Source organism: Carettochelys insculpta, chromosome 1, assembly GCF_033958435.1.
Source record: "Carettochelys insculpta isolate YL-2023 chromosome 1, ASM3395843v1, whole genome shotgun sequence".
In the NCBI taxonomy this organism is placed as follows: domain Eukaryota; kingdom Metazoa; phylum Chordata; order Testudines; family Carettochelyidae; genus Carettochelys; species Carettochelys insculpta.
This window is the reverse complement of record NC_134137.1, coordinates 236,388,228-236,415,839: the sequence shown is the minus strand read 5'-3', so window position 1 is coordinate 236,415,839 and position 27,612 is coordinate 236,388,228. Positions and strand designations below refer to the sequence as shown.

The 27,612-nt window shown below is 47.6% G+C and overlaps 1 protein-coding gene across 2 annotated transcripts; it reads left to right on the top strand.

Annotated features, from left to right (window-relative positions):
* The first annotated feature begins 925 nt into the window (after positions 1-925).
* TCAF2 (TRPM8 channel associated factor 2) lies at positions 926-26,207 on the top strand. 2 transcript variants are annotated; one of them, XM_075002578.1, is made up of 8 exons: positions 926-1,011; positions 7,466-8,098; positions 11,370-12,355; positions 13,319-13,413; positions 14,375-14,588; positions 16,561-16,800; positions 18,571-18,908; positions 21,382-26,207. In XM_075002578.1, the coding sequence occupies exons 2-8, from the start codon at positions 7,482-7,484 to the stop codon at positions 21,634-21,636; spliced, it is 2,745 nt and encodes a 914-aa protein (XP_074858679.1). In that variant the 5' UTR covers positions 926-1,011; positions 7,466-7,481; the 3' UTR covers positions 21,637-26,207. The 2 variants fall into 2 exon arrangements, with proteins under 2 accessions (XP_074858679.1, XP_074858687.1); XM_075002586.1 differs by lacking the exon at positions 926-1,011 and having other exon boundaries at positions 7,510-7,598.
* Positions 26,208-27,612: the final 1,405 nt, after the last annotated feature.

Genomic DNA, 27,612 nt, shown 5'->3' with positions numbered 1-27,612 from the left:
AACCATGTATATCAGAGGAGGCCAGGATCTAGGACTCCTTTTTTGGTTCCTTCCATTTCACCATACTCCCTCCACACTCATATGGCATCTCTCTGCTGCCTTCTCCCCACCACATAGGCTGCTGCCTGCTGACACGTCTCTCCCACATCCTAGGTGTATTTAGCATTTTCACTTTGCACCATGTACTTTTGGTTGTGTCTCTGCACAGAGATCTAATCTCTTTCTAATTCTTCTGTCTACATGGGTTAAAAAATAGAAGGCTCATTCTTTCCTGCCTCCCAGATTGCATCTCAGGTTCTAATTCAGCACCATGCCAAGGGGAGTGTCAACACAGCTAAATTCCAGCCTACAAATTATTGGGCTCAGTGCAAGACTTACTGGGTGCTTCAGTGGCCTATATTTCAGAGAAAACCAGACCTTTCAATCTATGGATCTGCCCTATACAGACTGGCTGCGTTGGATTCTTCTCTCCAATGAATCAGCAGTTTACAGCAAACAGAGCTGTGGATTTCAGCCAGCAAGAACAGGAAATTAACTTGTGTTTGCACCAAAACAAGCTCTGTAAGCCACTTTCTGCTGTCATTTTTGAATAATCACTTCTACTGCTTGGTTTTAACAGGACGCTGACTGTACCAAGAGACACCAGCAGTCCAGAATTAGCATAGTGAACAGAGACAAGAGCTGAAGCAGCAGTTTCTGACTAGAGGAGTGAGAAGAAAACAAAACAATGTGAGAATAAACGTCTGTTTTTAAGTGAGGTGCTTGTCACGTGGTTTCCCACACATTCACCCTCCCTTCCTGGAATTAAGACAGTCAGCTTGATAGGTTAGAAATTCCCTCCCTTGGCTCCTCCCCTCTGACTCCCTCACTATCTCCTCTTCGGTTCCCCTCATTTACTGGTAAAGAGCACTCTGACTGTGGCAGATCTAAAGTCCGAAACGTTCTGGCTATTGGATTGCAGGAAGCAGAGACTTGTGTGCATGAGTGGTTCACCTTCTGGGACCTGAGCAGGTGAGAAGCAGATGAGATTGTTTTTCTATGTAAGTGGGAACGGCCAGGAGAGAAAAGGGCTGTGGAAATATTTATTAGCTGATTAATTCCTGAAAGAGAGAGCTTGGGTTAGAGCTGGTATGCACAGGGTGCTGGACAATATTCCCGGGCACAATCCTATGCTGGATGAGGAGGGGAAATAGGCGGCACTTGGTGTGAGTTAATAGGGACCCAACCCACTCTCTTTCACATTCTGGGATTCTGTGTGTCTCTCAAACCCTGGGTGACTTCTATGGCCAGGCTGAGTGACGGTCACCCATTAGGGCCTCTTTTCTTACACAAGAGCAGAACTGAGGTGGGTGTGCTTGTGCTTCACTGAAGGAATCCTGTTGTATGTTAGTGATGATTGCAGCAGGGCGGTAATGACACTGCTGTCACCCTGCACCTTCTTCACTCCATGCCCTCCCCAACTTCTGCCATATGGCTATTAATGATTATTATTTGTATTTCCAAAGAAACAATGAGCTCCAGTCAAGACCCCATCGCTTTGGTGCTGGGTGCTGCACAGACCTCAGGTGTAGCCTGGAAGCTCTTTGTGGCAGGCACAGAGACTTACTTTATCTTCTGTGAGGCACTTAACACAGCCGTACTAATTGTAATACTGCTGGGTAGCTGCTGGATCAATTCAGAACCTGTGGAGATTGCAGCCCTGTATTCATTTTAAACAAAGGGGGAGGGTAAGGCAAATGCATTATGCCTCATTAAAATTATATTTTTACATATACGAACATTGAGAAATGTAAGTTACGATCAGTGGGATAATAGAGTTACTATTAAACAGATACCAACTTGTCCACAGTTCACTGAAATGCAGTGTTTTGGGTGAGCATCTGAGGCTACAGCTACATAGCAAGCCTATTTTGAAATAAGTTATTCCGGAATAAAAAATCAGGAAGAAGTGTGCTTTTGAAAGTGGGGTTTCCTTTCAAGGGAACCTTAGCTACACGGCTGTTTTGCATTTCAAAAGCAGCATTTTCGACATGGTGAGTGGTTGTCATTATGCAAATGAGGTGCTGAATATTCACATCAGCACCTCATTAGCAGTTTTGATCCACTGTATTTACATGCCCCTTCCAAAAGGGAAGGGTAGTGTAGATGCAACCATAACTCTTATTTCTAAATAGTGCCTACTTCAAAATAGTTATTTCAAAATAGGTGCTAAGACAGGGAATAGCGCTTATTTCAAAATATGTGTTTCGAAATAAGCACGAGACCACATCTTAACAGCAGCTATTTTGAAAGAACTATTTCAAAATAGGCACTCTTCCTCCCACAATGGCTACACTAGCCCCTTATTTTTGAAAGGGGCATGGTAATGAGTGAGGTCGGAAGATGCTAATGAGGCGCTGTCACGAATATGCAACACCTCATTAGCATAATGGCGGCCATGGCAATTTGAAAGTGCCGCTTTCGAATCATGCGCCTCCTGTGTAGATGGGGTCCTTTTGAAAGGACCTCCCCAGTCTTCGAAAGCCCCTTATTCCTATTTGGTTTTAGGGACTTTCAAAGACTGTGGGGGACTTTCAAAAGTCGCACGATTCAAAGGTGGCACTTTTGAATCGCTGCGGCCGTCATTATGCTAACGAGGTGCTGCATATTCATGACAACACCTCATTAGCATCTTCTGACCTCACTCATTACCATGCCCCTTTCGAAAAGAAGGGGCTAGTGTAGACCTAGCCAATGAGGTTTACAGATTTTGACATAACCCACCTGCTATTTTGAAATTATTTCAAAATAGTGTGTGCATTGTGTAGATGACAGCAAAGTTATTTCAAAATAACAGCTGTTAAATAACTTTGCTGTGTAGCTGTAGCCTGGGTGTGCAGATCACCTGGCAGGAACAGGGATCTGATATCTGTTTATATTACTTAAAACAGGGTTTCCCAAACTTTATATAGTTGGAACCCTCTTTTTTCAGTCCCTTTTTTTGTGGCCCAAAAACATAAATGCATATAAAATAATGAATGAAAAATGAGTAAATGTTCACTGTTTATTATTTATTCACAATAATAATAGTGCACAATAATATACATTTTGATATAAAATACTTAGTGCCGAACTTGTTGTTCTTATTACCTTAATTATGTGGGAAAATAAGAAAGGTACCAAATTAATAGGATTGTGTGCAATAATTTGTATATTTTCTGAGGACTGGTATTTTTTTTCCGAGGACTGATACTGGGCCACGGACCACACTTTGGGAAATGCTGTCTTAAAACATTAGGCAGTGCAGACTAAGAATGTAGGGCTAGATTTTGGTATTCTTATTAGGATGACCATATCTGCCTGTCCCAAATGCGGGACGGGGGGATATGGGGGGATGGGTGGCTCCTCCCAGCTCCCTCAAGCCCTGGGGAGCTGGGAAGGAGGCGATGGCCGCTGACCCTCCCTGAGCCACTGTGAAGCGGCAGCCCCCAGAACTCTCTGGGAGCCCCGGGGAAGCAGTAGCCACCAGTCCTCCCCGAGGGTCCCACGTAAGTGGCAGGGACACAGCAGCTGCCCATACTCCCCCAACTTCCCTAAGATGCGGGGAAGTGACACAGTGTTCTCCGGCCACCAACTGCTGGTGGAAAAGGTCAGCAAGGGCGAGCTCAAATATGGGACAATTAGTCCCTTTTAAAAAATAATCAGGGATCCCTTTTTGGTGTCCCAAATATGTGACCTTCCCACCCAGTACGGGATGGATGGTCACCCTAATTCTTATTCCAAGTGAGGAATATTTTACTCTGTGAGTAGTTGCCTATGGTACTGCTCAGTTTGAATAAGGATGTGTAATATGACGATTTAGTCTTTAGAGTAAATGATAGGGGGCCTGAGGCTTTGTCTACACTTCACAGTAAGCTGAAAGTGTAGCCATGGCACAAGCACTAGGAGAGAGCTGGAAAACCATCTCGGCAAGGGGAGTAGCTGCCTATGCCCCAAGCACTGAAGCCTGGTTCACACTCTAACTTGCTGCGCTCAGGGGAGCAGGGTGTTTCACATGCCAGCGTCAGAAAGTTACAGTGCTATAAAGTGCCAGTGGAGACTTGGCCACCCCTGTGATTGATGCTGTTTCTCTGGGGTTAATCAGTACCACTCCCAATTTCTAAAAGCACTTTGCAATGGGTTTGAACAGCAACGAGATCTCTGGTATGTTTGGGCAAGAGGGACGATGTTCCTTGCAGGTCCAAGGACATGAAATGGGTTAATAGTTTCATGACTCTTGGCTGGGACACCATTTCCGAGGCCCAGGAAATGGTGATAAATGAATCCGGATGGAAGATCCGGTTTCTCCACCCAAAGCCGGTTCTCCTGTGCTAGCAGATCAGTGACTAACTTTCCAGACAGTCCAAATTACATGACCATTTAGTGGGTGATTGTGACAGCCAGCTAGTTATGGTATCACTGTTTGCTTGGAGTGGAGCCCTGCCCTAAAGCCTGCAGGTCTCTTCTTCTCCCAGTCATTCCTTCACCCTGCATTGAGTTAGGCCTGGAGGCTTCTGAGGGGCAGGAGCTGATTGGTGCTGACTCTAGCACCCCCCCACAAGCTGTGCTGTTTGGACAGTCTGGTAAGCAGCAGCACCGGCTTAGCTGTGAATGTCAGTTTGATGAAGCTTTGAGCCAAACTTTTCAATTTGGGTGCCTAAATGGAGGCACTAAAATAAGGGTTCCGATTTGCAGAGGTGCAGACCACAACCACAGCTCTCATTGACTTCAGGAGCATTTGTGGACGAGCAGCACCTCCTGAAAATCAGGGGGCTTTTATTTAGGTACCTAACTTTGGACATTTTACCTGAATTTACTACTGCCTGATTAAGGAGAAGAATTTGTTAAACTGCATGGAGGTCACTCAGTGTCTCCTGGGGATTAAGTCTTTAACTGCAGACGGAGCTATCTGGCTCTGTATCTTCAGGGTTTAGACTGCCACCTGACATGACAGTATCTGAGCATCTTTCATGGAAAGGCAATCACAACCTCACATTCGCTAGGGCAGTTTCTGGTACAGGGTGAACCTCTCTAATCTGGCGTGCTCTTGTCTGGCAACATTCATAATCTGGCAGGAGTTTAGTTAGCCACACAGCCGCTTCTCATGGGTGTGGACAAGTTTCCCATAGTCCTATGAGGTTTGTTTACAGCCAGCAGTCCTGACTCTCAGTGTTCTTAGCTATTATTTAGCTGTAATTTACCCCAATGTCTTCTAAAAGCCCAGTAAACAGGGAGAGTGTTGGTAATGTGCCAGATAGTATTGATCTTCTGTGGTCCAGCAAATTAGTCCGGCACCAGTTAGGTCCTGAGGATGCCAGACAAGAGAGGTTCAACCTGTACCTCTTCCTGCCACAATGAATGTCGGAATGGGTTTTCTTTTTGCTGCCTGTTATTTTTTTTGCTTTACCCCTTCCATGCTGCATGATGCGATTAGGTAAGTCACTAGTTTTTCCTTGTCCAAACATTTTGCACTGGTGAGAATTGATTCTATTCTTGTCATGGCTTTATATTTAAATGACAAACACAATGCTTAAAACACCCAAAACAGACCAAAAAAAATCTCCTCACCCATCTGCTTGGTAAGGTGTGAAACCCCCCAAATGCTGGAGAAGCAGAATGCAAACAGGTGATGGCAGGCCCTGGGCGGGTACCTCTAACACTGCATTTTAGAGTCTGCAGGAGCAAGCCGCCCTGTCTGACCTGAGAGATTCAGGCTAGCAGGGCTCTTGCAAGTGCTCTAGAACAGTGTTTCTTAAACTATGGTCCGTGAACAACTCACAGGTGTGCCGAAAGCATTTAGAAAAACATGCTGGTGGTATATATTTCCTGTTATTAAAACCAGCTACAATGTTACTTCTTCATTGCTGTGAGACCCTGTTCAATTACAGTACGACTCCAGTTATCCGATATAATTGGGACTGGGTGGTCGGATGCCCAAAAATCTTGGATATGCGGGGGAGTGGAGTGGGGGGTTGTGGAGGGCAAGGCCAGAGGGTGTGGACTTCCTGGGCCCCTTTTGAAATGATGGCGATTGGCTCCCTGGGGCAGGCTGTGGGATTCTGGCTGCTGCAGGCTGGTTCCCTGGGGCTGGCTCCCTGGGCGGGCAGCTTCCACCGGTCCCAGGGAGCTGAGGCCCAGCTGGTCCCAGGCCAGAGCCACAGCTGGCCTGGGGACAAGAGCCCCAGCGGCTGGGGCATGGAGTCCTGGGTGGGCAGCCCCGGCCAGCCACGGGGCGCAGTGCCCAGGCTGATCCCGGGGCCCGAGCCACCGCCAGCCTCAGGGCACAGAGCCCTGGCTGCCCAAGGCTGACTCCCTGGAACCAGCTCCCCAGCAGTCAGCTGCTGCTGGGTCCAGGGCATGGAGCTACCGCTGGGGCCAGGGTGTGGAGCTGCTGCCGCCCCAGGCTGGGGAGCCCCAGCTGGCCAGGGTTGGGGTGCCAGCTGCCCCGTCTGGCTCCCTGAATCTGGCTCCCTGGGTGGACAGGCGCTCCAGGCTCCAAGGTGCACAGCCCCAGCGGGCAGCTGGCTGCCCCGGTGCTATCTCCCCTGGCCAGCCGCTCCAAGCTTGGGCCGGAAGCCCCAGCCGCCCTGGGTAGGGATCTGTTGCTGGCCCCTGTGGGGCTGTGGGCTGCCCAGGGTGGGCTGCCAGCTGCACAATGCCGGGGGGAGATTATCCAACTCCTCAGTTATTATACATTCTATTTCATTCCACGTGGCCTCAGGTGGTGTCAGATAAAATGAACTGTTGGTTCACTGGGGGTCGGATAACCAGGGTTCACCTGTACTTCATTTTGTTTTTGCTGTGTATATTGCTGTTTTTGTTTGTTTGTTGGTTGGTTTGCTTACTTTTTGGTCTGACAACAATTTTGTGGAAGAAAATGTTCATAGGTGTTCCTCATAAAAAATATTAGTGTTTGGTGTTCCAGGGTCTCAAACAGTTTAATAAACACTGCTCTAGAACTGGCCTGTGTAGACAACGCTTAGAGGTTGTGGCTTCAACGCCTTCATTCCTATGCTGCCAAAATTCTGCATAGCTACTCTGGGCTTGTCTACACTCAGAATGCTACAGCAGCACCCAACTTCTCTGTGGTAGCACTTCAGCATAGATGCCACCTCTGCCCAGGGGAGGAGTTCTTCTGTCTCCTATTCTCCTTCCCCTAAGCGGAGAGAGCTAGGTTAACAGGAGAAATCTGCCATCAACCTACTTCTCTCTGCACAGCGCTTTAGGTTGGCTTAACTATGCCAGTTAGGGGTGTGGGTTTTTTATAGCCCTGAGGAACTAAGTAGAGTTGATTTAATTTTCTGTTGTAAACCAGACCCTAGTGTTTGCAGGGCTGGCACCCTCTTTTGTAAACAGAGCCCATTTAGTGGGGTTTCCCTGTTGGATAATTAACAGTCACTTCTCTGTGTCAGAACTGTACCGTAAGAATCCTTTTCTTTCCTGTCAGACAAAGGAAACGGAAGATGAAGCCCTCTGCCACCTATAAGCTGCTGGTGGATGGAGTTGGGCAGTGGGATTTTACTGGAGATTTTATTCCTTGCGAGCTGTTGCTCACAGGTGATGCTGCATTCCCAGTGTTGGTGAGTCCCGAGAAGCAGGTACTGATCGCTGTTTCTCAGTATGGAAGGGGCCGGATGGTGGTCGTTTCTCATGAGGAAATCCTGAAGAATCCCAACTTTCCCCAGTTCCTTAGGAACGCTGTGGACTGGCTCAAACCTTCCCCAGAGGCACAGGTTGGAGTCCATAAGAGCCTGGATCCCCTCTCTCAGCTGCTCCTAAGGTCCAGCACTAAAGTGCAGCCAGGAGTGGGGCTCAGTGCCTCCCTAGGGGTGTACTGTACCAATGCCTATGATGACACTCAGACAGAGGAGCTTGTCCAGTTTGTAAAGGGAGGTGGGGGCTTGCTCATCGGCGGCCAAGCCTGGTACTGGGCTAGTCAACACAGTGCGGAGAAGGTGCTGTTTGAATTCCCGGGGAACCGAGTGACCAGCGTGGCTGGCGTGTACTTCACAAGCAATACTGTGAGGACAGGGATCTTCAAAGTCTCTGAGAAGATACCAAAGATCCCTCTGATGGTCTCGTGAGTAACACTTCCGTGCTTTCTCATTGTTGGCTTTGTCCCACTAAAGTGTAGCCCTGAGAGATTTACATCAATGCCCAGGAAAGTAGGAAAACCCTTCCGCCATTTCCAGATACCCTCCGGGAGTGCAGGTCATTATCCCAGTATGGAAGGGAAGAGCCTTTCTTTCATCAAACCCTGGATGAAAAAGAGTAGAGGTGTCCTGGGCAGTCAGGCATTTGGCACTGGGATAATCTCTGGTTTCTGAAAGGACTGCTTCCAACCCCAGACAGATTATCAGCAGGGCTGTAAGTGGGTTATATCTGTGGGGCCTGAACACGACTCTCTGGAGGAATCTAGTCTCAGCGGGGTAGCCACGTTAATCTGTAGCTTCACAAATAGCAAGCAGTCCTGTACACACACCTGGGGACCTAATACATTCGTTAGTCTCTAAGATGCCTCGGGACTGGCAGGATCTAGCCCGCCTGCTGCACACAGGATGAGGAGAGCACTAAAAGCCATTTTTGGATGAGGCCCTTTCCTTAGCTGCATTCACCTGGGTTGCATGATAAAGCAGGCACCTCAGACAGGACCGGGCGTGTGGCCCACAGGCAGTCCAGACAACAAGTCTGGAAGATTGGCACAAGGGATGGGTGGAGGTGGATGTGCCTTTCTAAGACAAAGCCCCAAATATTGGGACTAGTTAAAACGATGAGCTCTGTTTGCTCGAGGCCTGAGGCATTTGTCGTTCCCTAAGCTGTCTGAGGCGGAACACAAGGCCTCCCTCAGCTTTGGGATGCTCCTGCTGCTGCTGCAGCTCCTTGTCAACAGCAGGCAACTAGCTGTTTCCTTGTCCAGCTCTCAGGCCAGCTGGTCCCCCTGGATCCCACCTCTGGGCATTACTTTCTTTCTTCAGTCCCTAGAGATTACGGAGCTCTCTGTTGGCTGAGTACTGAAATGAGTAACCCAGCATCCTTCATTGGGTAGCCTCTTTGCCTGCAGCTCAGCCAGCATAAGGGGAAGGTGTACCTGAGTACCAAGCCAGCAGGTTCAGTGCAATACTGTACTGTTTTAAACAGAGTTGGAAGAATGAATAGATTTAATCTGCAGCCAGGGAATTGATCTTGGATATTAGGAAAAAAGCTTTCCAACTGGTTAAACTCTGCAACAGGCTTTCAAGGGAGGTTGTGGAATCCCCATTCTTGAACAGGTTGGACACACACCTGTCCTGGATGGTCTAGAGATGGTCCTGCCTCAGCACAGAGAACTGGACTAAATGACCCCTTCATTTCTATGATTGTATGTTTTGAAAAATCCAAGTAACGAATTTGCTTTAGAAGAGGGTTACTGAGTATTCCTTCTGTTACTTGGATAACGCACCACGACTGTGGAGTCCCTATCATCTCCCACTGAAGTCTCCTATTGGAGGGGACCTTTCTGTGCTGTGATGATACATAAAGTGCAGCCATCTCATGGGTGGAGTCTGGGAGATGTGGATCAGCTCAGAACCAATAGGTGTAAAGCTCTGGGCTCAGACCAGAAACTGGACAAGCTCCCAACTGGCCTCAGAATCCAGGGTGTGTCCAACTATTTCCTTCCTGTTCCTGCTGCCAAGCCGTGCCCTGCACAGTTCAGAATCTGGACTTTTGGCTCATACAAAGTGCAATCTTTAATGACCACAACTGGTGCTTTGCTTCCACTGTGTAACCCCTTCATTTCACTGTAGTTCAAGCTACAGCTATTGTAAGAATATTTTCCCCCTAAATTTTTGTCTCCCCAGTCCCTTCCCCATCCCATTTCACTCTTTTCTCTGGGATGACTGGCTTTGTTGCTCTCTAGATCCTGGGGCTTTTTTCTACAAAGGTAAAGAGAATTGTTGCAGTAGGCTGCAGAAAGGCACTCAGGGCCCAGCTACAAGATTAATGCAGTTAAATCACTTATTACAAGTTGCTGATTGATTGTCATGTTCTCACTTGGAGGACATCAGCAACAAGGCAGGGTGTGAGGCTTTCCTCTTAGGAAAATCATATGGAGATTATCAAAAACAATGCAGAGCTATGCCCAAATATATCTGTTAGTCTTTAAGGTGCCACAGGACTCCTCATTGTTTTTGGGGATACAGATTAACATGGCTACACCTCTGATACATGGAGAATATTGTGCTTTGGGAATTTTTACTTTGGATGGAATTCACCCTATTTTGAGACTTAAAGTGGAGCTTAAATGATGCATTCACCCAGTTCTACCCCCCAACACAGGATTAAATTTCATCCACAGCAAATAAAACTAAGCTTTAAGGTAACCCTTATGCCTTAGGGATTAGCGCCCTGTGTAACAAAAGAAGGTGGGGGAAGAAATTAAGCAAGGAGCCCTGAAATTTTAACTCCTGCTGTAAATGCACACAGGTGTTGTTTATTCTCACACTCTATCAAGCCATTTTTGGGTGGCGGGGGTGGAAGATTGAAAGGTTCCAAATAGCAGACTCCCCACAAGTGACAAAGGGAAAATTAAGACTGGGACAATTGTACAGCAAAGTTTGGAGGAGATAAAATCATGGCTCTCCTCGTGATTTTAACCGCAAGAGGCATGAAGGGGCAGCAGAGGTTATAATGATATGTATGAGTGACATGAAAAAAGAGAACTAGGAAGCAGAGATTAATGGATAGGAAAAGGATGGCTGATTTTGCTTTACAGAGATCAGAGCCTTGTTTCAGCTTGAGTCACTGATATGCATACATAGAGACAGAGGCAGTCATCTCTTCTGAGCAGTAGCAGTAGGACAGGAAAAGGCACTGGCAAGTCTTTCAAGCTGGAGTAGAGGATGCATTTCTGAGATGGTTTAGGCATGATAGGCCTCTGCTATAACAGTTTTGCCAACCCAGGAGTTCAAAAATCATCAGTCAGGTCAGTGGAGATTGGCTTAGAAATCAGTAGAGTTAAAACAACCCAAAACATGCAGAGTAAACGTTGGGTCCATTTTCTCCCATCTCCTGGATTCTGAGCTTCTAGATCTCACTTGGGGCATGTTTCCAAGCTCTTCTTTGCACCTCTGCAGGCCACAAATGGGCTCTTTACAGGCAGAGACTGTGAGTCTCCTGTTTTCACGTGACTGCCTCAATGGGGGAGTTCAGAAGAACTCCACGTGGTACTGGCCTCGCTGTACATTTGTGAGGAGTAGCGCTGTAGAGCATGGGCGGGGGAGAAGAGGGATGGCAGGGGGACGGGTTTGGTTCTATGACGTATAGAGGATGCTGGGATTGGACCTAAGCAGAGATGCCACTTGATTTTGCAGGCATGGGGCTAATCTCCGCCAGGATGCAGAACTTCTCCTCAAAGGTGTGTCGGAACTGGATATAGTGACAGGCGGTGTGCCCTCCTCATTGCTGGTGCACGGGGTGCTGGCCTTCCCCCTCGGCCTGGACAGCTCCCACTGCTGCTTCCTGGCTGCGGCACACTATGGCCGGGGCCGGGTGGTGGTGGCGTCTCATGAGGGCCAGCTGTGTGCCCCGAAGCTGGCGGGCTTCCTGCTCAATGCTGTACGCTGGCTGGATGCTGGGAGGCAGGGGCTGGTCGGGGTGGCTGCTTCTCTGAAGGGCCTGTGTTCCCTGCTGTCCCAGGAGGGGCGGGAGCACCAGGTATCAGAGCTGACAAGCAACATGAGCGTTTACTGCTGCCATTCCCACAGCGACCACGAGGGGGAGAAGATCCATACCTTTGTGGCAGAGGGGGGAGGGCTGCTGATCGGGGGGCAGGCCTGGTACTGGGCCTGCCAGAATCCAGGCCAAGCTGCCATTGCAGCATATCCTGGCAACAAAATCCTCAACCGCTTTGGGATCAGCATCCTGGGCATGAGCATCGAGGCAGATAAATACCCAGTGCTGCCCCTGGGAGAGCCTCCCCAACACTACCACCTCCGCCAGGCACTCTCCCTCTTCCAGAGGCACGTGGACAAGCAGGAAGCACTCAGTGCCCCCCTGAGGGGTTGGATGCACAGACTGGTGCGGGACTGTTCTGCCTTCCTGAGGATCCCAGCTGAGGACTGCCCCGCGTACTCCTCGTTCCACCGCCTCCTGCTCAAAGTGCTGCGCAGAGGCGGGATCCCACAGATCAGCAAGAATAACCCAATTAAGAGCAACTCCAAAGAGGCAGCCCTGCTGTGTCTGGCATCAGCGCTGTCCGAGGCCATGACAGACTGTACTGCCCTGGTGCAGACACCTGCCATCTGCGTGTGCCCGTCCCCCTCTGCTGTCACCCTGGAGATCGATGGCACGAATACAGGTGAGAGGCACAGTCGAGCCATTTCCCCACATAGCATCGCATAGCAAATGTGACTGTGGTCTTTGTCTTTTGTCTCCCACGCTCACACACGCATGCACTCCCCCTCTTCCGAGCTTGCCCTTGAACACCAGTGGCATGCGTTCTCCTGTGTCAGTAGCACCACGGATGTTTCCACCAGTCAGAGGGGGTTGGTGTCAAACTTGTGTGTTTGCATGGGATTGTGGGGCAACACGTGTGCACTGTGCCTGGTTGTGGAGCTGCAGTGTGGGATATCGGGGGGGCAAGGTGGGTGCATGGTGATTGCTGGGGGTGTGAATGGTGGCTTACTTGGTGATTGCATAGATTTCTGGGGGGCAAGATATGACATCTTTATTCACACTGTTGCATGCCTACTTGCACAAGTAGTCCTTACTCTCAGTGAAGGGGAGGCGTGTCTCTAAAACCTAGGTCTGAGTAATTCTGCTGAAGGCCACTTATGTACATTTAACTCCAAGATAAGGGAAGGTTTCTGCTTGGGTAGTATAAAGAGCTCTGTGAATTCAGCTGCTTATATTATCTGTGCCATCTCTGCTGGGCAGCTGATGTTTGCCACTGGCTAGGCTGGCTGTCTAGAAACAAGCTGCACTACAATGAAATGCCAGGTTATCCATGCTTTAGTTAGGGCTAGGAAGAGAAAGTCCTTTCTGCTAAAGTTTCTCCTGCTCTCAGCCAAGCCACACACCGTCAGCAGGCTTGGTAACGGGCAGGCTGGTTTTGAGCATTCTGAAGAAGCAAAAAATATCACATCCTTTCTTTAGCCCGAAACTGCATTCCTCTAACCATGCAAATGGGCAGGGGCCAGGAGCGCTGAGGAAGGTGCCTGTCCTCAAGGGTGTTTAGGTGATTATTTTCGCTGCATGCATCTGAAAACCTGAGTCTATAAAGTGCTCTGTGATCAGGCCTCTCTCCTGTGATTCCCTACAGGTGGGACAGCATGGCGGAGTACAGGACTTTACCTACCCGACGGGAACACGGCAGTGATAACCTTTCCCTGCATGGTGATCAGTGCTGGTCTGCAGGTGATTTCTGTTACCCTGGCTGGTCTTTTACACACTGATAAATTTGTGAGGTGCCGGTATCAGAGAGACGAGCGGAAACAGCTCTCAAGAATCAGTCTCTGTTTCGCCTAGCCCTGCTCCTTTCTCATTCTTTATCCTCTGCTGCCGCCTTGTCGCTATTTTATGCCATTATGCTTTATTAAAAGCACATGCTTTCCTCTGCCCTCTCTCTTGACTGCACTATTCCCTCCCATTTTCCTTTGTTAGTTGGGGTATTTCACAGCACTTGCTCAGGTTGCTGTGCTCTGCGCTATAGTTCTGCCTCATTATAGCTGGGGAGAGAAGTTGGGCAGAGGACCAGGCAGCCACTGACACTGCTCCAGACCCTTGTGCAATAAGAAACTGCAGTGCAGACATCTGTGCATTATGTTACAGGAGTTTGATGCAGGTTCAGTATAGCCTGGGGACTGAATTCCTCCCTGGCCTGGGATGCCAGAGCCATCAGATAGTCAGAATTTCACCCACCTATTGTACTTTCTTCTGTTTGCTTCTACTTTGCTATCAAGGGACCATCTCTCAGGGTACAGGGACTCCAGTTATTATAGACCTGCCAATCTGTGGCCTCTGTGCTGTGACTGCTGACGAGGGAGGCATTTCATCCTACATCCCCAAAGGTACCAAATTCCTAATGCACTCAACTGGGCCACCCAAACTACCTCTGAGGATGTGAACCTCAGTGCGAGGGAGGAAGGTGGCTTTGTGAAGGGCACAGCTGCCCTGAGAACTTCTCGGAGCTCTGTGAACCTGTGTCGCACGTGGCTGTCAGACAGCAACTGCATTGAGCAGCACAAGTCTGGACTGCAGTCAGTGTCCTGCAGCTTTATGAGCTCTTAATGCAGACAAGGACCTAAGAGACCTAGTGAGGTTGCAGTTTGGAGCCTGGATGGCCTGACCCTGCTTCTCCCACCCTTGTGTTCCCCAGGTGCAGATCGGATGTCACTCTGATGACCTCTCAGCTGCGAAGGAGCTGAAACGGCCCCCCATAGTGATACGCAAGTGCCAGGTCAGCTGCCAAAAGCAGTCAGTCTCCTGCCTCTGGGGTGGCCTCATTTACATCATTGTGCCAGAAGGTAGCCGCCTGGGCAAAGTGCCCATCACAGTGGAAGGGGCAGTCCAAGTTCCCTACTTCCGACTGGGTAAGAGTTTATCCCTTGGGACCTGTCCCCCCGCGTCCCTCTCAGAGCACTCCCGCCAAAACGTGTAGCTTTAAATAAACCTGGCGTCAAATGGCTAACATCAAAATGAGCTGAAAAATGACAAAAACCTGTGACGGTCATTCCCCTCCCGCCCCCTTTTTAAACCTTTTCTTTTCCTGAAAACTCTTGAAAATGAGTCTTGCCCTTTTGACAGATTTTCATCAGCCCTAGGTCATCATTAAAGGTCCCTGCCCTTTTCTTATGCTCCTCTCCCCCAGCTGCCTCTATGTGGCCACATCATGCCACTACAACAGAAATCAACAACTGCTCCATTGGGGTGTTTCCTGCATTTCTCATCAGTCTTCACTTTATTGGTTTACAAAACTCCATCAGGCCAAACAAAACCAGTGCGTTGCTATTTGATGCCTGCCGAGCTCTCCCTCAGGGGAGATGTCATGTCGGGAAATGTGGAAAGTGACTCAGGTGTCCCCTGTGAATCACCCCATATTGACTGGGTTTTGCTTTGTGTGTGTGAATGAAGTGGGTTTGGGGGCCCATTTTTCACAAGCTGTGGAGTTGCTATTTAAGCACATTATAGGAAAATCATTACTAAGTATAGATGTAAAGGGGGTGCATATAAAGGTACATTATAGACAAACAGATTTTTTGGAGCATAAGCTTTCGTGGGCAAAGATGCATCTGACCAAGCGGGTCTTTGCCCACGAAAGCTTATACTCCAAAAAGCCTGGTGGTCTATAAGATGCCACAGGACTTCTCACTGTTTGTGTAAAAGTAAGAGATAATCAAATGTGACAGTGGGCCAGGGCAGTGCACTGGTAAGAACCAGCGTCTGGTCCCTGCTTCCACTGCTGTAGCCATAGGGCTGCTGGCCATGAAGAACCTATGGGAGGAGTTTGCCCCACCCATGCCCTTTCTGTCCAGCACCCTGTGCCTTCTAGGGACCCAGGGCCACTCTCTAACTCCAGGACACTGCATTTACTTTCACCCTGGAGATAATAATTAGACAGGAGTCTCAGTCGTGAAATGAGCAAGGATGATTTTGTACATCAGGCTGAAAAGTAGGAGATTTGAGTACAGTAAACCCTCGACAAACATGGCTTCAAGTTGCACGTAACTCACTTTAAAGCAGGTTAAGCACAACTTGATGCTGCTCTGCAGCCCCTTCTGCCTGCCTTCCCCCCACCATGTGGCTGTCAGCCTGATGACCACGTGGCTGGGAGAAGGCAGAGAGAAGGGGCTTTTGAGCCAAAAGCCTTCCCCCTGTCTTCCCCCAGCTGTGCGGCTGTCAGGTTGACAGCTGCATGGCTGGGGGAAAGCAGGGAGAAGCAGCCAGGAAACTTACCAGCCCTGGTGGGTTGTTCAGTTTCCCAGTCCGCAAGTGGAGGGGAGCCGGGAACCAAGCGGGAGCCTGGTTCCCATCTTCCCCCGTAGGACTTGCATGCAAATTTGAGTTACATGGAGGTTGCAGGAACACAACCTCCACGTAACTCAAGGGTTTACTGTACCAACCTCAGCTCTGCCACAGCCTTACTGTGTGACCATGGGCAAGTCACTTAAACACTCTGTGCCTCAGTTCCCAAGGGGGACTAGGCAACAGAGAGCTCACTTGATGATTGCCTGTTCTGTTCACTCCCTCTGGGGCACCTGACATTGGCCACTGCCAGAAGACAGGATACTGGGCTAGATGGACCTTTGGTCTGTCTGAGTGTGGCTGTTCGTATGACACTACCAGGGGACTCAGTGATACGTCTTAGGAGTATTGCAAAAATTAAATTACTAATCATGCCCATTCTGCACTTCAGAAATGTTAAGCACTCTATAAATTCTCAGAACTGTTCTCATTCTCAAGAGAAGCTCAGGATGAAGCCTCACGTTTGCAGCCTACATGCAGGGAGACTGGGGTAATTGGGAGACTGGGGTATGTTTAATGTGTTTTTCCACGTTTCTGCAGGAGAGACCTGTAAATACCAGTGGCTAACCTGCATCCGGCACTACCCTGCTCCCTGGGCTGAACTAGCTACTGAGAACATTATCCTGACTGTGCCAGCTGACAGCATCCGCCATATAGAGAATCCAGAGCCTCTTCTGACCCTCTGGGAGCAGATCATGCTGGCTATAGCTAATTTGGCAGCAGCACCAGTGAAGTTCCCAAGGCCAGAGAGGATTGTAACAGACGTGCAGATCTCAGCCGGTGGGTGTATGGGCGTTTCGTTTTAGCAGGGTTTCCAAAAGAAGTGGCCTTAGGCAGCAACTTAATTCATTCAAGGCTTTTTTGTTAAACTGAAATGTCAGACAAATGCAGTGAGTCAAATAAACATACAGCCCTCGTACACTTGCATGTTTCCACTCCCTCTGGGTCCCTCTGTCCAGCATGGGTCTGCTGAGACAGAGTTCCATAAACTGCAACAGATGTGATGAAGTGCAGCTCTGTTCTGACAAGTGACTGTGTGATTATGTGCTCTTCTGACAGTTCTGCTCCCTGGGCTGGTCAGAGTCAGAGCTGCGGCTGTGACTGCTCAGCGATATGTTTTTGCTTCAGTACAGGTTGGAAAGAGCAATCTGGGTTTTGTTCCTTCCTCTGTCTCAGCAACAGAACTGTGGATCAAATTTCAGCAATTTTCACCTGTGCAATCCTACTGAAAATGAAGTTCCAGGCTGTCACCAGGGGAAGAATTTAAACTGTGGAAGGAACAAACCCTGCTTGACTCTGAGTCCAGAATAAGTTGCAATATTGGCCCCTGGGGAAAAAGAGAACCCAATTTTGCTTGTAAACAGAGCACATTTGGTTCAGAGTCCTTTATATTTGCAATGTGGAGCCTCAGTTTGCTAGTTTTACTGTGCCACTTTTCAGAGCAGTGCCTTGGGTGAAATTCATCATGGTGCAGAGAATAAACACAAGCTCTGTGCTCAAAAGCTGAACTCCTGATCCTTGGTGAAGCCACCTGGAAACAATTTTGTTTCAAACTTTGGAAGTGTTCACTCCTGTTAACTTGGGCAGCTGCCAGTTACGGGGATCAAATTCTTCCAACTTCAGATTCCTCAGGGGTTTCTAATGGACGAATGTTTTGCCTCTTTCTGGTCTTGAACTCTTGCAAAATGTTGCTAGGGACTGCTGAGTGGCCCCTGCACTCCTCCCAAGAGGTGATACAGCATGAAAAGTGAAATGATTCCTGAAATAATGATTCCAGATACAAGTAGTGTATGAGGTTTGTGAAGTGCTTCAGGATGCTTCAGAAAGACACATTGTTCAGGGCACCCGGGACCTGAACCTAGGTCCCCCTTCTCTGCCACGGACTTTCTGTGTGACCCTGGGCAAGTCACTTAATCCACATCCCCTGGGTAGGATTGTAGTTCGTGCACACACATACACTCTATCGTTGCTCTAACTCACTCAGGTACCGGAGCAGTGAAGCTGCAACAGTGCAGACATTAGCATGAGCTGACAGTGTGAATAATAATCCAGGGTCCCTGTGCAGCTCACAGTGAAGCTCATTGTGGTGCAGCCTCATGGCACTACCACCTGCTCTAGGGAGAGCCCAGCTCAACCAGATACACTCACACAAGCTGAAGCGGTGTGCTGGGATTGTGGTGAAGATCTGCCCTTAGCTCCTCCATGTCTGAATTCCCATCTGTACAATGGGGATAAAAGCCCAGTCCTGCCTCACAGGGTTGGGTTGGGGCAGATACAACCATTAGTGAGGGTGAGGGGCTCAGATAAATGTCTGAGCTAGATGAAGGGTGCCACGGAAATGGGTGGGACCTGCTTAGTCATTTTAGCATAACAGCTTCCATAACGATCAAATGCATTACAAGCATCAGAACGGCCAGGCGGGGTCAGACCAAAGGTCCATTCAGCCCAGGCGCCTGTTTTCTGGCAGTGGCCAGTGCCAGGTGTCTGGGTGATAGTTTGGTGCTGGGGTGAGTTCTCACACTGGGTGTTGGTATCATGTCTTCTGTCCAGGCTGGATGCACGCTGGCTACCCCATCATGGCCCATCTGGATTCAGTGAAGGAGTTGGTGAATGTGGAACACATGCGAGCCACCGGCCTGTGGGGTCCCATCCATGAGCTGGGACACAACCAGCAGAGAGCAGGCTGGGAATTTCCCCCTCACACCACAGAAGCCACCTGCAACCTGTGGTCAGTCTGTGTGCATGAGAAGGTGCTGGGGATCCCTAGAGAGCGGGCACACCCGGAACTCCAGCCGCACTGTCGGAAGAAGAGGATAACAGGCTATCTGGAGAAAGGGGCTCAGATGGATGACTGGAGTGTGTGGACTGCGCTGGAGACGTATTTGCAGGTAACTGGGAGACAGAGTCAGAGATGGAGTGTTTTCCTTGTGTTTCCAGTGCCCTCTTTAGCAGATGAACACCCTCAGGCAGGAGTCTGCAGCACACACAAACATCCCCGAGGAGCTGGACTTGTAGGTCAGTAAAGCATCTGGCAGGCATGTGGATGGACGAGCCTGCTCATGTTCCTCCAGGCCCTCTCTGCTGCAGGATTTTCACAGACAGCATCAGCTGCTTTCCCTCAACGGCTTCCCTCAAGATCACCTTCCTCCTCGGCAGCTATTGCTCTGATTCTTTGCATGTTAAACTCAATGGGCACTCAGCACCTAAATGGCTTTGAGGGCCCGGTCCCTAGTTTCTCTGTGCCATCTGTGAAATAGGTTTAACACTCCTGCCTTCCCTCCCATGGGTGGAGTAAGGATAATGAGCCATAGCAATTGTGAGGTGCTCTGTTGTTAAGGTAATGGGGGGGCCAGATACATATTGTGGATAGATAAATGGAGGAGCTGTAGAAGAGCTGCATTTCCCTTCTCCCTTAATGTGGCCTGGCTGTGGCTCTTCAGCCCCCCGAGCCCAGCCCCTTGACCTGGCCAGAAACTGGAGTGGGGTTGGGGTTAGGGCTGCCAGGTGTCTGGGTCGAAGAGGGACCCCAGCGTGCTGGACAGGCCATTAAAAGTCTGGTTGGCGGTGCAGCAGGGGCTTGGGGTAAGATAGGCTCCCTACCTGCCTTGTCTCTGCATGGCTCTGGGACAGAGAGGTTCCATACAATGCCCCGCCCCAGGTGCCACCTCCTCAGCTCTCATTGGCCAGGAATTGTGACCAATGAGCTGTGGGGACAGAGCCAGTGGGCATGAGGGCAGTGTGCAGTGACGCTGTGGACATGTAGGCATCTATGGGCTGCAGGGATTTGATGGCTGCTTCCTGGGAGCTGTGGTAAGTGCTGCTAGGACCCCACACCCAACTCCCTGTCCCATGCCAGAGTCCCTTCCTGCACCCTAGCCCCACACTCCAGCCCAGTGCAAGTGAGTGAGTGGTGGGGAGCGAGCCATTAATTATTCCCTAGTGGAAATGGAGTGAGGGGTCCCTAACAAAAAGGTGGGGCAGGGTCTCAGAGATGGAATGGGGCAGGTGTGATGGTTTTTGTGTGATTAGGAAGTTGCCAGTCCTAATCAGGTAAAGGCCATGCTGGCAGCTGTAGGGAGCTGCAGACCCTCCATCTTCCCTTGGGGGTGGGCAGGGGCTGCCCCACCCAAGCCCCGGGCCCAACTCCAGTTTCTGGCTTGGCTAGGGGGCAGGCACTTGGGAGGAAGAGGACGGGAGTGGAAGTACCATAGAGGAGAAGGGGCCTCATGGAGCTATCGGCCCTGCCCAAGCCTCTTGTTTGTTGAGGTTCCTTGTCTCTGTGAGGTGGAGGAGGAGTCTGATCCCATGCCTAGCACTCCCTATCTGGAACAATGGGACTTGCCATCCTGATCAGAACTGAGAGCTCTACAGTTTAGTGGCCCGTCTTTGATGGTGGCCTCACCAGATGCTGCTGAGGATGGTGTAAGTCTCCCTCCTCCCCTATCACTTATTGTGCAGTGCCCAAGAAGTGCCATACATACATGTAAGACAGGTTTGGGTTCCAAAGACTTTGCAGTCCTAACAGACACCACGCAGGTCAAGGAAAAGAGATGATAGGATGCTTTTCGTGTGATTCCAGAGTCACCTCTAATTTAACCCTGAGCATTGACCCAGTCTATGCCATTGCCCTGTTCTTTGAATTAATTACTCCATCATGTTTATTTTTGAAAACAAGCTGCTGAATTCCCATTCCATACCAAAGTACATGTCCATACAATCTTCCCTCATCTCCCCTCACTGCCACCTCCCATTCCCCTCCATCCAGTCTTTGTACCACCTGCACTCACCTGCCCTTTGTGCAAATCACTAGAGCCCTGCATAGATACAAAATGTGTGTCTGCTTCCACATCTGCAAAAAATGATCCACGGAGCCCTGCATCCACATCCGTGGATGATGATGCCTGTGGGTATAAAGAAGTTGCCTGTGGATTTGCAGAGCTTTACAGATCACCCTCCATTGCACATTTTAGCAGCTGCCAGCAGAGGGCTGCAGTGTATTTACTGGGGCTATGAAGCCAGGTTGCTGCTGCTCCCACTGCATCTTAGGTCTCTGGGCTATTGTGTAATTCTGTATATATGGGGAATGTTTCTTCCTGTCGTTGGGCACATTGTTTTATGCTCAGAAGCATGAGGGCTTAAAATGAAAGCCACTTCTACCACTGTGGAATAATGAATGCCCCTGAAGTGAGCAGCACGTATACTCACAAAGGTTACATTTGGATCAGTGAAGGGATCCGCCAGGTATTCACTAATATTGCCAATTGCATGATGGGGCTTTGCCTGAGGTGGGATGTAGTGTAGTGTCTCATGTTATAATCAGGGATTAAGATCATGTTTCTAACACTGCTCCTTACTTCTCAGCTGCAGGAGGGCTTTGGCTGGGAACCTTTCACCCTCCTCTTCTCCGAATACCAGTCAATGCCCAGTGTCCCCCAGGACAATCCCGCCAAGATGAACCTGTGGGCAGAGAAGTTCTCTCGTCAGGTGAACAAGAATCTGGCTCCTTTCTTTCTGGCCTGGGGATGGCCTATCAAGGAGACAGTCTCCTTGGATCTGGCTTCTCTACCAAACTGGGAAGAGAACCCAATGGAGCAGTACATACCTGAGAAGAAATGAAGTCTGGGGAATTTAATCTCTAAAATGAATCCAACAGGCTCTTACACATCCTTAAAGCTGTGTCAGTTTGAAATGGTCTTGGTACACACACTGATGCCTCAGCACAGGGTGGTGGTCTATATGACCTCTCAAGGTCCTTTCCACACCAATGTTTCCACGATTGTGCCAGTACACTGTCTGACTTTGATTTTATATCCACAACCTCTGTCCTTCCCTGGGCAGTGGGACAGGTATTTTCTATGCCCTGTCTTTTTCCTGAATGCTACAGCTTGTTCGTCTCTCTGTGTGAAGTTCCCCTTTGTGTCTGCAAACGTCTTTGTGATGCTCAAGTTCCATCTAAACTCTGGTTTGAGGACTTAAGTAGGGCACAGGTCTTGGGCTGACCATCCACCTAGAGGGTGAATTTCACGCCTGCTGTGGTCACTTCCTGCAGAACCTGTCTTGTCATGCCAACAGGTGAAGTAATCCCTTTATCTCAGGGATTACACAGAAGGGATCTGTATCTTTAATACTAACAAAGGCAAAGACAAAACTGAGTTCTTCTATTTTATTGTTTTAATATACAATAATATACAAGCCGTTATTTAATACGTAGGCTGTGTCTACACTAGCCCCCTTCTTCAAAGGGGGCATGGTAATCAGCAACTTTGAAGTTGCCGTGGCAAGAATTAGCCTAATGAGGTGCTGCATATTCATCACAGCACCTCATTATTATTCCCCACTCGGGCTGATTACCATACCGCTTTTGAAGAAGGGGGCTAGTGTGGACACAGCCATGGAGAGGAACAAGCTGAGAATTGGAAAGTGGAATGCGGCTTGGGTGAAAGTGATCATGAAATGATGAGTTCGTTATTTTAAGGAATAGTAGGAGGGAGAGCAGCGAAATAAAGACAATGGGTTTCAAGAATGGGTTTTAACTCAGGGAGTTAGTGGGTAAGGTGCCATGGGAAGCAAGACTAAGAGGAAAAATAATTGAAGAAAGTTGGCAGTTTTTCAAAGAGATATTAATTAGGATGAAGGATCAGACTATTCTGCTGCATAGGAAAGATGGGAAGTATGGAAAGAGACCATCTAGGCTTAACCAGGAGGTCGTTAATGATCTAAAAATAAAAAGTTCTACAAAAAGTTGAACTTATGTCAAATTACAAAGGATGAATATAAACAAGTAACACAAATATGTAGGGGCAAAATTAGGAAAGCCAAGGCATAAACTAGCTAGAGACATAAAGAACAACAAGAAACACTTACTAAAAATATGGTAGAAGTGAGAGGAGAACCAAGGACAGGGTAAGACCTCAGTGAAGTGGGAAAAAACAGTAATAGAAAATGGGAAAATGTCAGAGGTGCTTAATGACTTTTTTGTTTTGGTTTTCGCCACGAAGGTTGTTGATGATTGAGTACCTAGCATAGTAAGTCCTGGGGAAAATGAGGTAGGTTCAGAAGTTAAAATACAAAAAAAAAAAAAAAAAGTTACAAATTACTTAGAAAAGTTAGATATCTTTAAGTCAGCAGGAACTGATGAAATGCATCCTAGAGTACTCAAGGAGCTGATTGATAAGGTCTCTGAGCCATTAGCTATCATCTCTGAAAAGTCACGGAGGACAGCAGGGATTCCAGAAGACTGGAAAAGGGCAAATATAGTGCTAATCTGTAAAAAGAGGGAACTAAGAACAATCCAGGAAACTACTGACTGGTCAGTTTAACTTCTGTGCCAGGGAAGATAATGGAGCAAATAATTAAGGAATCCATTTGCAAACATTTGGAAGATAAGGTGACAGCATGGATTTGTAAAGAACAAATCATGTCAAACCCACCTGCTAGCTTACTTGGATAGGATAACAAGCCTTGTGGATAAGGAGGATGGGGTAGATATGGCATACCTAGACTTCATTAAGCATTTGGTATGGTCTTACATTATCTTATAAAGAAAAAAACTAGGGAAGTACAACCTAGACCAGGCTGCTATAAGGTGGATGTATAACTGATTGGATAACCATTCACAGAGTGTAATTATTAATGATGTACAGTCATGCTGGAAGGGCATAACATGAGGATTTGCAGGGACCAGTTTTGGAACAGGTTCTGTTGAACAGCATCATCAACAATTTCGATAATGACACAGAGAGTATGCTCATAAAGTTTGTGGATAAGACCAAGGTGGGAGTGTTTGTAAGAGCTTTGGAGGATAGGATTATAATTGAACATTAGCTGGACAAACTGGAGATATGGTCTGAGGTAAAATAGGATGAAATTCAATAAGAACAAATAGAAAGTACTCCATTTAGGAAGGAACAGTTTCATGCATACAAAATAGGAAATGAGTGTCTAGAAAGAAGTACTGCAGAAAGGGATCTAGGGGTCATGATGAACCACAAGCTAAATATGAGTCAATGGTGTGTCACTGGCAAAAAAGCAAACATAATTCTGGGTTGTATTAATAGGAGTATTGTAAGCAAGACACAAGATGTAATTCTTCCACTTTTCTCTGTTTGGCTTTTCTATTATGCAGAGCTGAATTTAATTTTTCTTCTGGCTTTTATGTATTCCTGATTACCTTCATGGCAATGCATTGCCTTAGATTGCTGTTTCATGTTCCAAAGTTACTTTCCATTCTTTTTCTTCCAGATTGGTATGAGATGTTTATCCAATAGATAGACCACTGTCTGCCATTCTCCATGTAGAAATTTGGCACACTTAAATCATAACTTTGCCTTGTTTTGAAGACTCAAAATACAATTTAAATGGTGCCTAGATTTTTGTTCTGCCCCTACACAGGTGAAATTCACCTTTGATGAGTTTATAAGCAGAAGACAAGAAATTAATAGTTATAAACAAATTGCTCACAATCTTGCCAGTTGTATTGTAGGACTCTCTTGCTTAATTGGTGAGATTATTTATTTTTCTTCACCAAAATGGACCTGAAAAATCCAAAAAAGAACAGGGCAACATCCTTAGCTGATGTAAATAAATGTAACAGTTGATGTCCATGGAGCTATGACAAATTACACCAATTGAGGGACTGACCTCAAATGCTGGAAGATGTACTTTGTAGAAATCCAAATTTAAACTAGCCAATGTCATTGTACCCAAAGAGATCAGTTTCTTAGCCACTATAGTATAAAATGGGGGAAAAATCAGAGTAAGATTAGTATTTCAGGGAACTGAACCCTGACGTTTAAAGATGTTTTGCTGAGCACTCCAAGTGCAGGATTGGGTCTTTGTCATGAAAGCAGGAAGCCTAATCAGTAATTGCAGCAACAAAACAAGAAGATGTTGGAGTAGCCACAGATCTCAGAATAACAAATAAATGTTTTATAACTACTATGAAACTCTAGTTTAGGGAACAGGATCAGAACAATTCAATGTCTGCATTCCTGCTGAGAATAGCCCTTTAAGGAATTGAAATGGACAAAATAAAACTGAGCTGGAGGCTCCGTTAACTTCAGACTAAATAAACCCAATGACTTTACCCTTCCAATAAACTCCCAGAACCAGTGAGTTCACTTGTGAGCTGTTCAAATTAAATATAGATTTCCTGGCTTCTTTCACGCAGTCAGCTCAGCTTTGTTGAAAGATTGTAGCTTGTGTCTGTGTCCTTGGTATGTACTCCCTTGCTGCAAAAAGCCAAAGACTCTCTTGATACTGGCAAATCAAGGCTGATTTTAATTCTACAGTATGATTGTGAGACTAGTTAACACACTTGCTTACATACTACAAAATATGTGAGCACAATAATTCTTCAACAATAAACAGGGCTTATAAAACAAACAATCCTTCAAGCCAACAACACTGGAACTTTTATTAGATTCTCTACTAGCAATTTTTGGCTAGAATCAAATAGCGCAGAAGCAAGACTTTCCCCCTCACTGCTTGTAAAGCATTTGATAGCATTGAATAAACTACTATTTTAAAAATCGAGCTCAGCTCTGTACTGTAAGCCACAGGTATCAATGGCCTCAGGTTCTCGTCACTCAGGTTTTGTAAGATGACCCCTAAGCCCGTGCAGCCCAGGCCTGGTCTGAGGCCTGAGGCCTAGCTAACAATGGACAAAACATGGCTAACATAAAGCAAAGCTCAGCTGTGAGCACGAGGCGGGCCCCTGATAACAGGACGTGGCACAAATTGGGCTGGGAGTGCAAAACACTAACTGGCAATTGGCCCAGGTGCAGAACACTAAATAGTACAGGTCATAAGTTGAGATCACATGGCACCACCAGCTCATTAAAAAGACCTTGGTACCAACTCGTCCCAGACACAGACTCAGGTTCAGGAAAGGGTCTAAAACGCGAGCATGATGGATAAGAGATGGTCTAATCAAACCATGACCTGCAGGGTGATGAGTGGTAACCTGACAACAGATGAGGGTGGCAACCTGATGGATCAGCAGTGAGGTGTGATGTGTTATATAAAGTGATGTCTTCAGGGGACAGTCTTTGTATGATCTAGCGGGCAGTGGAAATTTCCCACTGACTGAGTCATTCCATTGTGGCAGGTACATATGCGGAGTGGTTCAGTAGAGTCTACTGACAACTGTTATTGTACTTCTCTTTACAATAAACCTGACCTGGCACTTTAAATTCTTATCTTGTCTGTGGTCTTTGGGGGCCCTCTTGGGGTCTGCTATGGTCATTGGGCTCACATCATTGAATACATATGCAAGTAGCCTTCTGGTTATCATCGACAGAGCCAGAGACCTATGAGGACACTACGGTGTAAATCCTCCTAACTACATCGGGTAAATATAAATTAGGTAGTAAGAAGGCAAAATTTCCTCATTTGAATTTATGGCAAGAACCAGAGACAGGACTCCTCAAATTTAAGGTGTGATAGGTTAGAGTGGAAGGATAGTATATATCTGAAGTTTCTTTCCATCCCTAAATCTATATATTATTAATCAATTTATATTTATTATTATTTGGGGAAAACTAAATCCAAATGAACCCCTTAAACCAACTTGCAGCTCAACCTGCTGCCCCGCCTCCCTGCTACAATTAATCACTAAGCTCTTAGAATATGCTGTTTAGAACTCCTGTCTGGTGTTCCTCTCCTCCAATTCCTCATCCCTCTCCAATCTGACTTCTGAGCCTCACACACAACTGAAATTGCTCTCGTGAAAGTCCTGAATGATTTCTTCCTAGCCAAAGCAGAGATCCAGCACCCCGGCCTCACCCCACCTGACCTATTAGCGGCCTTGACACCACAAACCATGCTCTCCTTGAACTCTTATCCTCCTTTGGCTTCTGTGACTCTGTTCTAATTGCTCCTTCAGTGTGGCCTTTGCACTGTCCTCTTCTGCCTTCCAACTTTCTGTGAGGGTTCCACAGAGCTCTTGGAGACGTACTTCGATGAAATCCAACCAACCAATGTCATTCTACCCAAAGAGAGAGATCAGTCTCTGAACCACTATACTGTAAAATGGGGGATAACCCTGGAGTTGAACCTTGGTCTCCTCTTCTCCCCCTGTACCTCACCTCTTGGTAATCCCACTTTCAAAATAAAACTTTAACTGCCAACTGTGTGCAGATGACACAGAGATCTGCCTCTATACTCTAGTCCTGTCTGATATCAAGGCAAAAATTCTGGCCTGTGTCTCTATTTCCTCATGAATCTCTGGCTATCAGATGAAGATTGACCTGGTTTAAAGAGAGCTTCCCGTATGGCACCAAGCCCTCCACACCCCCTTTCTTGATTACCGTGGACGACATTATCCTGCCTGTAACACAGGCTTATAGACTTGGCATTGTTTTCAATTTAGACCTCTCAGTTAATCCTGACACCCAAGCTACAGTTTAATCATGCCATTTCTTTCTGCAAAGCATCTCTAAACTGTGGCCTTTCCTGACCATCCACATGTTTCTCCTCATCTTCCTCTCTCCTATTGCAGAATCCTTTCTAGTCTGAATGATGCAATCCAGCCCCACTTGTATCCACTCAGAATCCAGCTGCCAAAATCCTTCTCTAGCCTGTGAGTTTGAC

Coding starts and splice junctions, on each gene's coding strand:
- TCAF2 (XM_075002578.1), top strand. CDS start 7,482: ATGAAGCCCTCTGCCACCTATAAGCTGCTGGTGGATGGAGTTGGGCAG. Junction 12,356..13,318: donor GATCGATGGCACGAATACAG/GTGAGAGGCACA, acceptor GATTCCCTACAG/GTGGGACAGCATGGCGGAGT. Junction 18,909..21,381: donor CGCTGGAGACGTATTTGCAG/GTAACTGGGAGA, acceptor CTTACTTCTCAG/CTGCAGGAGGGCTTTGGCTG.